The sequence below is a fragment of the Lytechinus variegatus genome, chromosome 9, assembly GCF_018143015.1.
Source record: "Lytechinus variegatus isolate NC3 chromosome 9, Lvar_3.0, whole genome shotgun sequence".
Classification (NCBI taxonomy): Eukaryota; Metazoa; Echinodermata; class Echinoidea; order Temnopleuroida; family Toxopneustidae; genus Lytechinus; species Lytechinus variegatus.
In genome coordinates, this window is record NC_054748.1 from 24648675 (window position 1) to 24664696 (window position 16022).

At 36.9% G+C, this 16022-nt stretch overlaps 1 protein-coding gene across 2 annotated transcripts in view; it reads left to right on the forward strand.

The window, feature by feature from the left end:
* LOC121421507 (cleavage and polyadenylation specificity factor subunit 6-like) overlaps window positions 1-16022 on the forward strand; it is a 49796-nt gene that overhangs the window by 8557 nt on the left and 25217 nt on the right. The window contains exons 2-10 of one of the 2 annotated variants that reach the window (XM_041616238.1): window positions 894-986; window positions 2181-2297; window positions 6266-6435; window positions 7392-7471; window positions 8247-8336; window positions 9027-9469; window positions 9831-9870; window positions 14149-14267; window positions 15023-15151. In XM_041616238.1, the coding sequence (XP_041472172.1) occupies window positions 894-986; window positions 2181-2297; window positions 6266-6435; window positions 7392-7471; window positions 8247-8336; window positions 9027-9469; window positions 9831-9870; window positions 14149-14267; window positions 15023-15151 (1281 nt within the window). The remainder of the gene's footprint in view (window positions 1-893; window positions 987-2180; window positions 2298-6265; window positions 6436-7391; window positions 7472-8246; window positions 8337-9026; window positions 9470-9830; window positions 9871-14148; window positions 14268-15022; window positions 15152-16022) is intronic. The other variant, XM_041616239.1, reaches the window with a different exon arrangement.

Consider the following 16022-nt stretch of genomic DNA (forward strand, 5'->3'; position numbering starts at 1 on the left):
AAAGACAATCGATGGAATTACTGAATTCTTCACAGTATTTTTAAAAGTACATTTAGCATGCATAGTTGCATACATCCTCACCTTTCACATTATTAGCATTTTTTTAGGTGAAATGAAATTTCATTGATAATTTTAGGGATTTTTGGACATCGTTATCATCAGTCAACGACTTTGGCCAATCCGCCATCTTGGATTTTAAGACCATGATATCGTGATGTTACATCTTCGAACGTAGAGGGCAGCAACACACGACCGTGTTGTTGGAACGATATGAGTGCATATGAAGCCCAATCAGGCCTGCGGCCGGGTACGGGCGCGGGGCCAGGGTAGAATCGAGTGTGTTGATGTCGATTGCTGTCACGATGTGTGCATTGTCATGATTGTAGCGAAGTCAGATCGTGTTTTCTGGGGTTTTGTGGCCAATTAATATTCTCATTTTGTTGTGATTTTGGAGTAATTTCTGTTGCTTTTCTGTGTATTGTGAGGGAAAAATACGTTTTCCGTGATTTTCCGTTTGAAATGCCACTTTCGGTTTCAAAAGGCCCTTTCCCTGAATTCACTGTCCCTTTCATTCACATACGGACCAGGATATGCATATAACTGTTGAAATTAAGCGAAACTTTGAAATGTCATAACTTTCTTATTTTACATCCGATTTAGATGAAACTTTCAGTGTTATTCTTGTTGGATTTTTTCTTTTTATTCAAATCAACTTTTTGTTGGAGTGGACTTGTCCTTTAAAGCATTGGAAACGTGTAATATATTAGAGGCAAGACCTAAGCAGATTTTGCCAGTTCTCTTGCCAATCATCCACAATTTGAACTTTTTGTACTTTAAGACCTGAATGAATGTTGTAATAATTTGTTGATTTTCTTTGTCTCCCCATCATGTAGGAGGCAGAACAGTATAACTCTAGCTCTGGCGGTGTAGATCTCTATGATGATGTCATAACAGCACCTTCAGACGGAAGTAGCAAGTCTCAAAATGTAAGTCTAGTGGGGTGTTGCAAGAAACTTGCGATCAATTGCAAGTCAATTTTTGGTCCTTAAATCAATCATATGTCTTGCAGTTAATTGCAAATTAGTGATTGATTGCTAATTTGCTCCTTGAAACAAGAAGTTCAATCTGATTTGCTACAGCTAACGTTGATCTATCTGTTGTAAAATTGTAAGAGAATATTTGCAATGGAACGCAAATATTTTCTTGCAACACCCCCATATTCTTGAGAGTTTGTTTGTTAAAAACTTTGATTGATACACGCAAACACACATACAGTAGTGTGAATTAGACCAAGAAGTACAGTGGCTAGTATTGTGGGGCGTTATGGCCCAGTTGATTAGTCTTCGGACGTGGGTTCGAATCCCAGCCATGGCGTAATTTCCTTCGGCAAGCAATTTATCCACATTGTGCCGCACTCGACCCAGGTGAGGTGAATGGGTGCCCGATAGGATTTATTCCTTGAAATGCGTGTGCGCTGTAATCAGCGCCTATTAATATGGCTGCTCAGCTACAGCCGGGGTAATAATATGATACCAAGTATCAAACTGCAGTTGAGTATATGCACATAAAACATGCGCTATATAAAAGGACATATTATTATAAGAATTGAAGTTACTAGTAGTAGACTGGCATAGGGATGGGTGTCTAAAAAAAATCTTAATTTTGATGAGTAGTTTGAACTTTCTGAACCAGTATGATGGTCTAGTGGTTTAGACACTCGTCTTTCCCATATGAGGGACATTGGTTCGATCCCCAGCAAGAATTAAACCCACATTATGCTTCACTCGACCCAGGTGAGGTAAATGCAGAGCTGCCAAGTAGTACTGATTTTCCGTAGTTAGTACTGAAAATAGAGAAGAATACTGATGGTTTCATGCATAATACTGATTTCTTAAGTTTCTGTTTATGTGTTGTCCTATGGTATTCCTGTGAAAATACTAATTTCCTCACCAAAATACTGATTTTCAGCCTTGAAAATACTGAAATGTTCTTGTTCAGGTTGGCAGCTCTGTAAATGGGTACCAGCAGGAAGAAATTCCTAAGATATGTTGTGAGCAGTGGAATCCGTAGACTAGGTTAGTCGGGGTAAAATAAGTGCAACTTACAAGGTGGATACATGTGCTGTACAAATCCTATATTTTGATTTTATTTATAAACCTCTCTTTTTTCTCTGCATGCAGGTGTCTGGTGGAGGTGATGCCTCAAAAGCCCGTCGACATTCCAGTGAACAGCATTCCGGTGGTCAACCGCCGTACTCAGGCAAGAGAGTCTCCCTCTATGTTGGCAATCTTACATGGGTGAGTCACATTTCAGAAGTAGTAGTAGTAGAGGCATAATATTCTCTTGACTAAAATTGGAATTTTTTTCTTTCTTTTATGTGAAATCCTTTACCCAAGAACATTCTCATGCTGTTTTTTAAAGAAAATTTGCAGTGGTAGTGTGCGATAAAATCTACAAGGCTGTATGGTTAATTTGTTCGAATTTAAGATTTTTCATTTAACGAATTACGAATGGTAATTTATGCATGAAATAAAACATTTGAGCTTATCAACTAACATATGGCCCCAAAACTGCTATTTTTTGTTCACAGACTCTTTTAAGGATCCCGATCAAATGTACTTCAAAAAAAAATTGGTGTCCAATTATTTTCTTATGTATTTTTATTGTTTTTGTTATATTTCTTATGTATTTCTTTGTTTTTCAACTTTTGTTTTTTTGTTGTTGTTTTTTATGGAAATTGTTGCAGACTTAATTCTGATCATAAACAAGATTAAATTAAGTTTAATCATTGAAGTAGAAATAATGATACCTTTATGAATTTTGGCTAAATACACAATTTGCATTGGATTTGTAAATGAATTCACGTCTTTGAGCAGTTTTGGGTCTGACAAGCACTTCCATAATGTTGCGTAATTGAGCATGATCGGTTAAGGGTTCGCATTGAGGTGAAAAATTTTTTTTTAGGTACTTCTATCAAATTTGCTTTTAAAATAATCTTTGATATATCAGGTTTCAAAAAACTTAGTTTCATGAAGATTGATGATTCCGAAAGTACCGGAATAGTCCATTTTATTCATGGGGGTGCTGCTACCTCTCATCACGGACGGACATTTCAACTCAAATTAAATTCACTCTAGTTTTATTGTTTTTAAAGTTACTCTAATTTGGTTTGGATGTTCTTGCACTCTGAACATTACTCTATTATCAGACATAATATAGTAGAAAAAAATTATTGGGAAGTAATTTTTTTTGGTAGGTGTTAACATTTCCATTTTGAAATTTCCGTCCGTGATGGAAAAAAAGTTGAAAAGTTTTTTTATTCTTTATCAGAATAGAAATAAAAAATAAAAAGGTGTAGAGGTATCTCTCTAAACACTGTACATCATTTTATTTGAACATAGCTGAAATCCATAAATTTTATCCATATCATAAACTCAATCAAAAATGATCACAGACGGACATTAATTTCATCACGGACGGACAAAGTTAATTCACTCAAATTCACTCTAGTTTTATTGTTTTCAAAGTTACTCCAATTTTTTTAATGGTCTTGCACTCTGAACATTAATCTATCATCAAACATAAATTAATAGGAAAAAAATATGGGAAGTAAACTTTCTTTGTAGATGTTAACATTTCTGTCCGTCCGTGATAAAATAAATGTCCGTCCGGGATCATTTTTATTAGGATAATTTCTATGGATTCAGCTTTTATTCTTTATCAGAATAGAAACAGAAATAAAATTGTGTAGAAGTATTTCACTGAACACTGTATATCATTTTATTTGAACATAGCTAAAATCCATACATTTTATGCATACAATAAATTAAAAAATTATCACGGACGGACATTTCATCACAGACGGACGAGTGAAATACTTGTGGAAAGATATGCAAATGAGAAACTTTGCTGAGCAGATTATGAATTTAATTTTAGCTTCTAATTGCAGAGAGAAGTGGCTCTGAGAATTATTCAGAACTCAAATGGAGTAACTACCTACAACTCGTCACATTTTTTGGGGTGATATCTTTGGGGCTATTATTGGGGCTATATTTTTGTCAGGAAAAATTGTTAAACATTATTGGAATGCAGATAGGGTTGGAAAGCTGCATGTACATGTATACGCCAAAAAAGCAGGAAATAAAATAATGCAAGAACAAGTACAAAGCTGTAGATTTCATCAATTCAAGCTTGCAGAAAGTGATGGAGAAGTAGAATGCAATGCATAATCTGATATAGCAGAAAAATCATTTTTTCCATGTACAAACCTAGGGATTCACAATGCTTCTAACAGAACATGACATCACAGTCTCTTGAGGCTTGTGAAAATTACATTAATACCTTTTTTTGAAGTCCATTATGGAGCTAATTTTAAGCAAATCGCTTAATATCTGGTAAACTGTGAAAATGCATAAAGCTTGCACTGCAGTGTTTAAAAGTTTTAATAAGCTTTGGATTGATATATTAATTTCAATTTTGGATTCGGTCAGTTCCTAAATACATGAGGGCTGTTGATATTAAAGGGTGTCTCCACTTTGATATGTGCAAAAGATGGATTTAAAGATAGTCCCCCAAAAGTGTTGATCCAACAAACAAGCATAAGGATCAGCGACCTGTTGATCTTTTCTATTTAGATTTTTTACCTTAAAAAACCCCTCTTTGCTCTTGGAAAATTAATGCCTGAAAATCATCATGATCATAAAAATACTTGTATCAATATGATCATTGATCAACTAGCTGTTGATTTGGAACCTACAATGAGCAATCATATGTCTAGATTATACTGTGCGTCTAGCATAGAAAACAAGTTGCTATACATCTTAAATCAAGTTGCAGCAACTTGATTAAAGTTGTAGCAACTTGATTGTGCAACTAATAATGTTTGATAATATTAAGATATGTACAAATCATCAATACAATAGCATTTGTTTCCCCAAGAAAGTATTAAGAACTTCTTACAGGGTACTTCCAATGTATTTTGATTGTGTCCGTCCGGGATGTCCGTCCGTGATGGAAAATATTTGCAATTCTCTCAGAAGTTTGATATTGGTTAAGAATTCAATATGCTGAACATAGAAGCTAACATACCCGAGTGTTAGTTACATTAACAATTATTGGTCCATGTTAAGCTGTTTAGATAGAAACAATAAAAATGTACAAAAATTCTAAAAACCACATTTCTATCATGTCCGTCCGTGATATGGCACATTTAGTGGATACCTATGTTTGTAGGTAACCATGGCAACAAACTTTTTTCATCATTCAGCATACTTTGTCCTACCCTTCACTACAAAACACAAAGGAACCTTGTTCATCTTATTCCTAATTTGTTACAAGCCTTCAAAACTTTCAAAATCTATCAAATGTCCGTCCATGATGAACCGATCACGCTCAATTTTATAATGCGTACATGGGCATCGCAAAGTTTGGTCTCAAAATTTTGATTTTATTGTTTTCTTCTGCATTCATAACATTCGTATACAATACAATTTTCATTACGTAACAAACATAATATATCGGTAATTGATTTTGGTATGAATAATAAAGAAAAAAATTAAAAAGTCATTCTAAACAAATTTGATCTACTACCAACAAAGAAAATGTAACATTTACAGTATGCAGGAGAAGGATTGTCATTGTAAGCAGATTGCTAAAAAAAAAAATGGACCACAAAGTTGTGCAAGATTTGAAAGTAAAAAGTCATCAAGCGGCGCGGTTGACAAATTTCACGCGGCGAATTTATCGTGAAAAATGTAGAGGGGGGAGGATCCCCGCAGGCCTCTTAGAGTTGAAGGCCAGCCTGAAAATTACGTAAATTATCTTTTCACCATTATGTCAGAGTTCCATTGATTCATGGTGAATCATTGTCACTATCTTCACCACGGGCGCGTCGTCTAGTGGTTCTGACTCTCGCCTTTCAAACAGAGGGTCGTGGGTTCGAATCCTAACAATGGCGTAATTCCTTCAGCAAGAAACTGATCCACACTGTGCTGCACTCGACCCAGGTAAGGTGAATGGGTACCCGGCAGGATTAATTCCTTGCATGCACTGAGCGCCGGTGATGGTAGCTCGAGCTAAAGCCGGGGTAATAATAGCAGCGCTTTGTATCCTCAGGCAAAAGGCGTTTTATAAATGCAGCTATTATTATTATTATCGTCATCATTGCACTCATCACAATCACCATCATTATCATCCTAGTCATCATCATGACCATCCTTGTCCTTATCCTCATCTATCAGTTATGATTCTGAATTATTAATTGCAGTGGACCACCGACAACGACCTGAAGCAAGCGGTCAACGAACTCGGCGTGAAGGATCTTCAGGATATCAAATTCTTTGAGAATCGGGCAAACGGACAGTCAAAGGGATTTGCTGCTGTACACGTCGGCTCGGACAACTCCTACAGACTCCTCATGCACAACCTTGGAAAGAAGTAAGAGATACACTTGTCTATCATTGGTTTTCCTCACAGAAATGACAGTCACGTAACTTCAGCTTAGTAGTAAAAATGACAAGAACACACTTGTCAAAACGTCAAGGTTGGGTGGTCCTTTGACGGAGCAATACATCCCTAGAGAGAAAACATGTTGTAAAAACAACAATTTTTCTTCTCTGCCATGGAAACTTTCAGAAGTTACAACAATCAATTTGATTGGCCAATTGCTTGGATTGATAGAAGCTAAAGCCATCCCTCAAAAAGTGATATGATAAAAGGAATGAGGACAAAATATGAGTGATTCAACCAGTAGTCAGTAAAGGTGTGGCATGTTTGATTTGACATGGCATTTGATGAAGGATCGTTCACTCTCAAACTTGTGATTGCATTGCTTATACCATGACGACAAGAATGTAAAAATATAGTTGAAATTGTTGGAATGGAGCATGTCAGGTGAAAAACTTACATATTTGCAAAAGTAAGATTGGAAGCAGAGAACTTAGAGTACCAAAAAAATACAAGCTACCATCCAACCTTGTATATCTGGTGATATGAGGGTAATGTAGTTGACACAATTTAAAAGTACCTCTTGTAGTTGACACCATTTAAAAGTACCTCTTGTAGTTGACACCATTTAAAAGTACCTCTTGTAGTTGACACCATTTAAAAGTACCTCTTGTAGTTGACACCATTTAAAAGTACCTCTTGTAGTTGACACCATTTAAGAGGACCTCTTGTTGTGTAATATGTTTTAGGAAATGAAATGATACAAATAATAGTATTGTGTCTGGCTTTTCTTTACAGGGAATTTGGTTAATACTGTTGTCTTGGTGAATGAATCTAGGGCAAGCATGATCAGAATGATTTAAAAGGTCGTGGTCTTTAAGCATTTGTTCAATATCAAAATTACTGTGAGTACTGTATAATCTGTTATATATTTTTTTATTGCACAGAGAAATTCATGGTCAGCTCCCGATGGTCACTCCTCACAACAAACAGAGCTTTGGTCAGTTTGACCAGGCTTCAAAGAAAGGTAAGAAAACATATCTCATCTTCGCTTTATTTGCTGAGGGCCATATTCTGAAGATTGCATCATAATATCTATGATTGTTGTTTACACTTGGTACAAGTGGTAATAGCATGTGTGTTCATGGAGATGATAAGGTCAAAGGTCATCTAGAGTTCAAAAGATGATATTACATATTTTATTGATCGCTAAATCAGGTGAGACTCGTTCGCGGACTACCTTGTATATATTCTCTGAACATATACAAATTAATATTTTGATGGAAGAGAAAAAAAATCAGACTTGGGTATTTGTTGCTCTGGGTTCGTAAGGGAACTTTCATCTGTCTCCAGCATTTATATCCACCCCAAAGGATTCGCATATGTGTAAAAATCACCTTGAGATCCCTGATGCAAAATGTGTTTGCCTACAACTCTTTTATCCCTTTTCCGTCATTTCTACAAGTTTTGACTTATAGTTTTTCAAAATCCCGTCTCAATTTGAAGTCAAACAAAATTATCTGCAACTAAGCTTTTCCGAAGGGATTTCAATCCACAACCTTGCCATTATCGCCTTCTGCCACGCTGAATAGTTAGTCAAACCATTGAAAACGTAGTAAGATTCTTGTTCATGAATATTCATGAACTCTTCATGATTTGTATTCAAGAATGTTCATGGTCATGAATATTCATAATGCGTAGTCTTTCACTGAATAAACGCAATACTGACTACAGAAGCACATCTCTTAGGAAACACAATTTACCATCCCTGCCATTGTGTCTCCTCTCTCACCTAACCCCAGCCCAAGATAGCAGGGATCAGCGTCCAGACGGTAGACCTAACCAGGGACGAGATGACCGCTTCAACCCACATAACAACTGGAGAGGTGGTGGTCAGTATAAAGCAGATAGCTGACCTGATCAACTTGACTTTACTCAGTGTTGTTGGCATCTTGGCATATCTTTCCAGTAGATTATATAGTCAACAAATTTACTGAATGTTAGAAAGTGATTGGCTAAAAGCTAATTTGTCACAGTAAAACAAGCCGTTTGATTGGTTGATAGGGATTTGAAATTGTAAAACAAGCTAGTTTTTTGGCTAATACAAATTTGGCATTAAAAAACAGGCCATTTGATTGGCTGATACCAATTTGGCATCATAAGAAAGGCCATTAGATTGGCTACAAACAAATTTGGCATTATGAAATGGGCCATTTCATTGGCTGATACTGAAGTTTTTCATTGTGAAACGGATCCCAACTGGCAGAGGTGCACAATGAATTGGTACAATATACTAAGAAAAATGGGAGGAGACACGTAGAATGTAACACTAAATAAATGCCTTACCAAAGGGAAACATTGCACCAACTTGGTTTCAAACTTGGCCACTGACCATTGTACACCAAGTGATCTATCACACCTCATCGTTAGACATTGGCCGTGGAATGCTAATATTTTCCAAAAGAAATGCCAAGACACCGACAACATTGAGTAAAGAATTTTGATTTTGTCATTTTGTATTGTTAAGTCAAGAAGATTTTGTCAATGGGCAATGTTTTCTTTTCTTATTGCTCTTTCTGCAGCCCAAGGAGGACAAGGGGATGGCAGAGACAACCGTGACAATCGTGATAATCGTGAATACCGCAACCGTGACGATCGTTACCAAGATAGAGATAGGCGTGGAGGGAATAACTATGGAGGTCCAAACAACAACCAAGGCCCGCCTCCGAGGTTCCAGAACCAGGGACCACCTCAAGGACCACCTCATATGAATCAAGGACCGCCCCCTATGAATCAAGGACCGCCTCCTCCAATGAATCAAGGACCGCCTCCTCCAATGAACCAAGGCCCTCCAATGAATCAAGGCCCTCCAATGAATCAGGGACCGCCTCCAATGAATCAAGGACCTCCCCCAATGAACCAAGGCCCACCCCCTATGAACCAAGGACCACCCCCTATGAACCAAGGACCACCCCCAATGCAAGGCCCACCTCCAATGCAAGGTCCTCCTCCTCCCATGAATCAGGTAAGATGAAGGGGAAAAAAAGCCCCAAGGGCACACCCCTCCCCCCGAAAGTACTTATAAATCCTAAAAGACCGATGGTTGGTATTTTTGTAATAACTGGAGCACAGTCCCTGTGGGGACTGCATGATTTAAAACACCCCAGAAAATATCTCTTTTTTGTGATACAATAGACCTAATGTTGTTAGAGGAAGACGAGTAATAAAGAACAATATTTTGAAGAAAAAATGTAGTATTCTCTGGATATGCAGCATGGATGATACATGAAATAATGGAAGGAGAGGTTATCATCACTTCTTGTCAAATCCCTTCTTCACAAGAGAGATCATACTTAATTTAATCAATTATTCTTGTTTTGTTTAAGGGTCCACGTGGACAAGGACCTCCTCAGGGACCACCTCAAGGTAAGTTAAGAAGTGTGTTCCAAAAATTTGATGATTTACGCTCCTGCTTTGTCTGTCTAGCTTCTTAAGTTGTCATAACAAGGTTTACATTTTACAATGCTTTTCTTAATGGCTATTTTATTATTGTCTTGCTGTCTATCGTTTAACTTTGGCCTGTTTTACAAAGACTCGTGTCTATGGCATCTTGCACTCATCTTCACTTTGGTATGGTTGTCATTAATGATGAAAAAGTTTCCACAATCTGGAGTCTTGGCGGACAGGGTCAGAACAAATTTGAATTACTATCAGTGTTGTAGTCAAGGCTTAAACCTCCAAGGCCAAGGCTTTAATACCCAAGGCCAAGGCTTCAATAAACAAGGCTGAGGCCAAGGCATGGAAACCCAAGGCCAAGGCCAAGGCCTGAAAACCTCAAGGCCAAGGCATTTCAATTGTACAATATATGGAAAAAAAAATTACCGGTAGACAACAATGCTTAGGCGGCATACATGACACACAGGACCAAATGTATAAAAGGTGTGAGCGAGCAAAATTTTTGACCCTTGTACATTTAAAACGAAAATAATGTCATGATAGATCATGTAGATTTAGACATAAAATTAAAATAAGTATATAGTTACCTTTGTACATTGTACATTATTGTTCTAGGCGATTCACATTGCAATAATTATTATTACCAACGTGATCTGATCCTGGCATGCCCATTCTTAACATACATGTATGTCTTTCTCCTCTACCTGGGACAGGGGAGGCAGAATGTATTTTTTTTTATGGGGGGGGGAGGTCAAAGCCAAAAATGCACTTACAGTATAAGTCAAAATGAGAATTTTGGTGCAAACAGATATTTTCAAAATGAGATTATCAACTGTGTGAAGAAGTTGTGTGTTTTGTGGAAATTAAGTTCAGCAAAGCTTTTTAAAGTGATTTCTAATTGATAAGACAGATATTTTGATTTACGCTTTGATTTCCCGCTATAGAAAGCATAGCGAGCAAGTGGTTTTGAAAAAAAAAATCAATTTTGAAGTTGTAAAACTCGATTTTGGGTCAATTATGGTGCTAATCACTGTTAAAAGGGCATCATTGCGAGATGTTGTAATAAGAAATGAAATTTAAATATTTCGAGCTGTTTTTGTAATCATGAAAAAGGTGTGCATCTTACTAAACAAATTAACGCGAGCACAAAACACAAGCTGAAATTTTTACTGACCAGAAAAGGAAGCTGTTCTGGACTGCATTTAGTGACTCATAAATAGGATACATAACTCACCAATCAAAAAATGCGAGCGCAAAGCGCGAGCTCAAAAATTTGTAATATTCCGACCTAAAAACTAGACATTCTAAGCATTTTTTGTGTAAATTGAATGCGAACCTTACTTAACAATAATTTATGCAAGCACAATCCAAAATTTGTTGATTTTGAAACCTAAAATTTTGCTCTGTATGCCATGCTTGGCCCCTCAAAATTTTTGGCTCATCATGCCACTGATGCCATAGCCCATTTGGAAATGACAAAATTGAAGTTTGTGTTCAAGTTTACCGAATCTTTTCAGAATATCATTAAGACTTAAAACATTCTTGTTGGTCAAAGAAATTAATACAAGGAAAACCTAATGGAATAGAAATCAACCTTGTTATCATTCTTTAGAGTAAGCTATTTTTAAAGTATGAAAATTGTTGTCAAAATTGCAGTCAGATCTGTCAGAATTATTCCTGTCATAAAATCACTATAATCAGTGGCGTACCGTGGGTCACGGCATTGGGGGGCACCAGCAAAAACTTGGAATTGCCTCGTGAGCACGCGAAGCGCGCCCAGTTGCCAGGTACTGTAAAAGCTGTTATTTTCGCGTACAGAATTTTTCGCGAATCGCGGGGGTCCCGACATTTTCGCGGGTTGTTAAATTCGCGATCGGAAGATGTATGATACATTTCCACAGCATTTCAAAGAAGCAAAACTAGTGCAATTCATGTGCAAATCTACACTTCTCAAAGTGACCATGCTGATATGTCTTTTGTACATAAATATGTCCCTGTAAAAACAGTTACAAATTGTGGAAAAAGTGGCTTAAATTTCACTTTTTTTAACCTTTACATCTAAAAATTCATCATGCCACAGGATCTATAGGGTTAAGCAATCTTTGGAATTTGTGTTTGATTCGATTCATTTTTCAAAAAGTTGGTAAAAAGTGCAAAATTGTGGAATTTTGTGAACAGAATGTTCACCTTCAAAATTCTGGTCATGTGACTTATGAATATTAATGAGTATGCAAATAGCTACCAATACGTGTGTATAGAGTCAATCAGATGACAATAAAATCAAATTATTTCATGGAAAATACATTTTAATATTACAGTGAGTGTATAAATATTGATAAAATAATGTTAGAAAATAGTTTAGGCCCTGATTTTGTTTGAGAAATTAAAAAAAGTGAAATTCTAGCTAACTTTTTGAATCACTAACTGTACTTTCTAAGCCTATTTTTTGTACATATAGAGGTGCATATCTCCATTTGCTCAATATGCAGGATGTTTTCAATAGCAAAGCTTTGCTGTTGGGGGCATTGGCGCTGACTAAGAAATGTGTCAATATTTTCGCGTGTTGTTAAATTCGCGGCCGATCGGCAATTCGCGAAATCCGCGAAAATAAAACCCCCGCGAAAATAACAGCTCCTACAGTATACTGACCTAATAGAGATATTTTTATAAGGACAGTGCCAATAAACGGACATGTATCTCACTAGTCAAATAATGCGAGCGCGAAGCGCGAGCTTAAAATTTTTGATATTCAAACCTAAAAAGGGACATTACAATCAATCTTTTGTAATCATGATACGTACCTGTCTTGCTAAATAATGTTCGCGAAGTACGAACTGCAATTTTTGTAAATATTGACCCCAAACAGGAAGATTTTAAGGACTATATTTTAGGAATCTTTTATCTATTAAGATTATACAAATCTCACCATAGTCATTTAATGGGAGTGCCAATAAGCGCTTGCTGATTTTGTTAGAATTACATCTAAACATGCACATAAAGCACTTGTAATCATGATTAACATACCCATCTCACTAATCAAATCTTGCGAGCGCGAAGCGCGAGCTGAAAATTTAGGAAATTCAGACCTGAAGAGGGGCATTTTAAGGCTTGTTTGTAGGAATTCAAGAAGACCTTACGTAGTTCACTAACCAAATGATGCGAGCGCGAAGCGCGAGCTGAAAATTTTTGATATTCAGATCAGAAAACAGAAAAAGGGACATTTTAAGGACTCATTCTAGGAATTGATGGAGAGCAGACATCTTTCACCAATCCACTACTGCGAACGTAAGCACGGACAGGAAATGTTTTATATTAAGACCTTAAAATGGGACAATCACTTAAAGTATTCATGAAAAAGAAGCATACTATTGTACATGTAAAAGAATAACTCGAAGTGCGAGGAAATATATTTGGTAGTTTGGTGTATATTGACTTGAAAACGGGAGGTTTTAGTATAACAGGATTATATATCTCGGTAAACAGACAATGGGAGCACCAGGAACAATGAAGACACATGCCCTGAGCAAATTATGTTTCATTTATATGAAAAAAATGTTTCTAATGTAATGTAACATAACATAATTATAACATTATAATGAACATTAATGTCTTCTTTCCCACTACATTTCTCTTCCTTCCTCTTTTCCTCCTTTTTTTGTCAGCCGATTGGGGGGGGGGTGGGCCTGTGTCCCCATGCCCCCCCCCCCCTGTAGTTACGCCACTGACTATAATCCTAATCATGAATATTATCATTATTATTGATATTGTCATCCTTATTAGTCATGATTACATCATATTACCAATAAATAATATTAATTAATACATCACTTCTCTTTGTTACATAATTATGTGATGATAATTGCAATTGATGGCACTGCTAAGTACACTTACTGCTTCTGCTGCTGCTACATGTACTGCTGACTGGTAGTATTTAGTGTCATTAGATATACAGAACAATTGAAACATTTATAATTACTAATATAAAACAAATAAAAGTACAAAATACAAAATGCCTTGAAAAAGCCTTGAAAATGCCTTGAAAATGCCTTGAAATTTCAAGGCTCAAAATCCTCAAGGCCAAGGCCCTCTCAAGGCCAAGGCTTGAATGTTCAAGGCCAAGGCTTTGAAAAAATAGGCCTTAAGGCGCCTTAAGGCCAAGGCCGAGCATCAAGGCACTACAACACTGATTACTATGCAGGTAAATTCTCAAAGTGTATTTCCACTGTTCTTGTCATTCATTGATATCAGGCCCGCCACCGCCCAGAGGAATGCCTCCCCCCAACCAAGGACCCCCTCCCATGCAGGGGCCTCCTCGTCCAGGCGGACCTCCACCACGTGGCCCTCCTCCTGGTGGACCTCCCCCAGGGGTAAGTGTTGTCACCAACCATATTTTTCTCAATATCAAATATGAACATTGTTTATCAGTGCAGCGTCATGTAACAAATGGTATAATAGGTTTTACAATGAAGTGTAACTGTTCAGTGATGATGATGATGATAATAATGAGGAAGAGGATGAAAATGATGATTATAATGATGAACATGATGATGCTAATAATTGCGCTGATGAGAGTGATTATAGTGACAATGTCAAATGTCATAATGATGATTCTGAAGATGCTCCTATTACTGAAAACGATGGTAGCAATGACGCTAACATTGACTTCAATCTAGATAATGTGGGGCTTCTCACCCTATGCACTTGCATGAGCTGCTCCCCATCTATGGAACAATCTTCCAATGACACTACAAGACTATAACATTTTTAAGCCAATTTGGAAACTTATCTAATGGCCAAACTGTAAATTGTAGTGAGATAAAATAACATGAAGCACCTTGTGCACCCTTAGATTGGATGTGTTCTTGACAGGTGCTATATATTTACCTGGTAGGATGCGAAAGATATTGTATGTTTGAATTAGCAAACGCCATAATGAGGCTGCGATAAATGCAAGGAATGCTTCCCAGGGAGTGGAAATTGTGCACTAATGCGGGATTGAAATGAATCCAATGACCAGGGTAATGATATGCTGTAAAGCGCTTTAAGCCGTTCTGGGAAAAACGCTATATAATAATTGGCTATTATTATAAACGTCTGTATTATTGTTGTTATTACATTTCAGATGCCGCCTCCAGGCATGCAGGGACCTCCTCCACGTGGCCCACCTCCCCCAGGTGGACCCAGAGGCCTCCCTCCCCCTATGCGTGGGCCACCACCTCCCAACATGGATAAAGGACCGCCTCCTATGGGGGTAAGTAAGAACATGTTCTTAACCTTGCAAATGACTAAGGTGACGTTACAAGAAAATATTTGCAATCAACTGCATATTTCATTACCAATTTTACAAGTGATAGGTCAGTTTTAACTTAAAGGACAAGTCCACCCCAACAAAAAGTTGATTCGAATAAAAAGAGAAAAATCGAACAAGCGTAACACTGAAAATTTCATAAAAATCGGATGTAAACTATGAAAGTTGTGACATTTTAAAGTTTTTCCTAATTTTACAGAAGAGTTATATTCACATCCTTGTCGGTATGCAAGTGAGGAGACTGGTGACATCACTCACTATTTATTTGTACTTTGTATTATATGAAATATTCCAATTTTCTCCCTGTTATGTGAAACAACAATTGATTCCTCCCTGAACATGTGCAATTACTAAGTTGGTCCTTATTGTCAAATCTGTAAAAAAAATGAAATATTTTATAATTCCAACAATAAAAAACAAAAGAATTAGTGAGTGAGGGATATCGACTGTCTCATTTGCATGTCACTGAGTTGTGCATATCAACGTTTTGTGAAAAATATGGGAAACTTTAAAATGTCATAACTTAATTATTTTACATCCGATTTTGATGAAATTTTCAGCATAGTGCTTGTTTATTCTTCTCTATTTATTTAAATCAACATTTTTCCGGGGTGGACTTGACCTTTAAGTAGTAATACAGGTAACTTGCCTTATTCAAATATTTTTGGCCACATAAATCTGTTTGACTGCAGAGAAATTTGACTAAGAAGAGTGATGATAACACACGAGAGATTGCTTTTACTGAGGTGAATATTTGACTCACCGAAGACTGATTTATTCAAGTTTAAAGAGAAATGCCAGTAGTTGCAGTAAA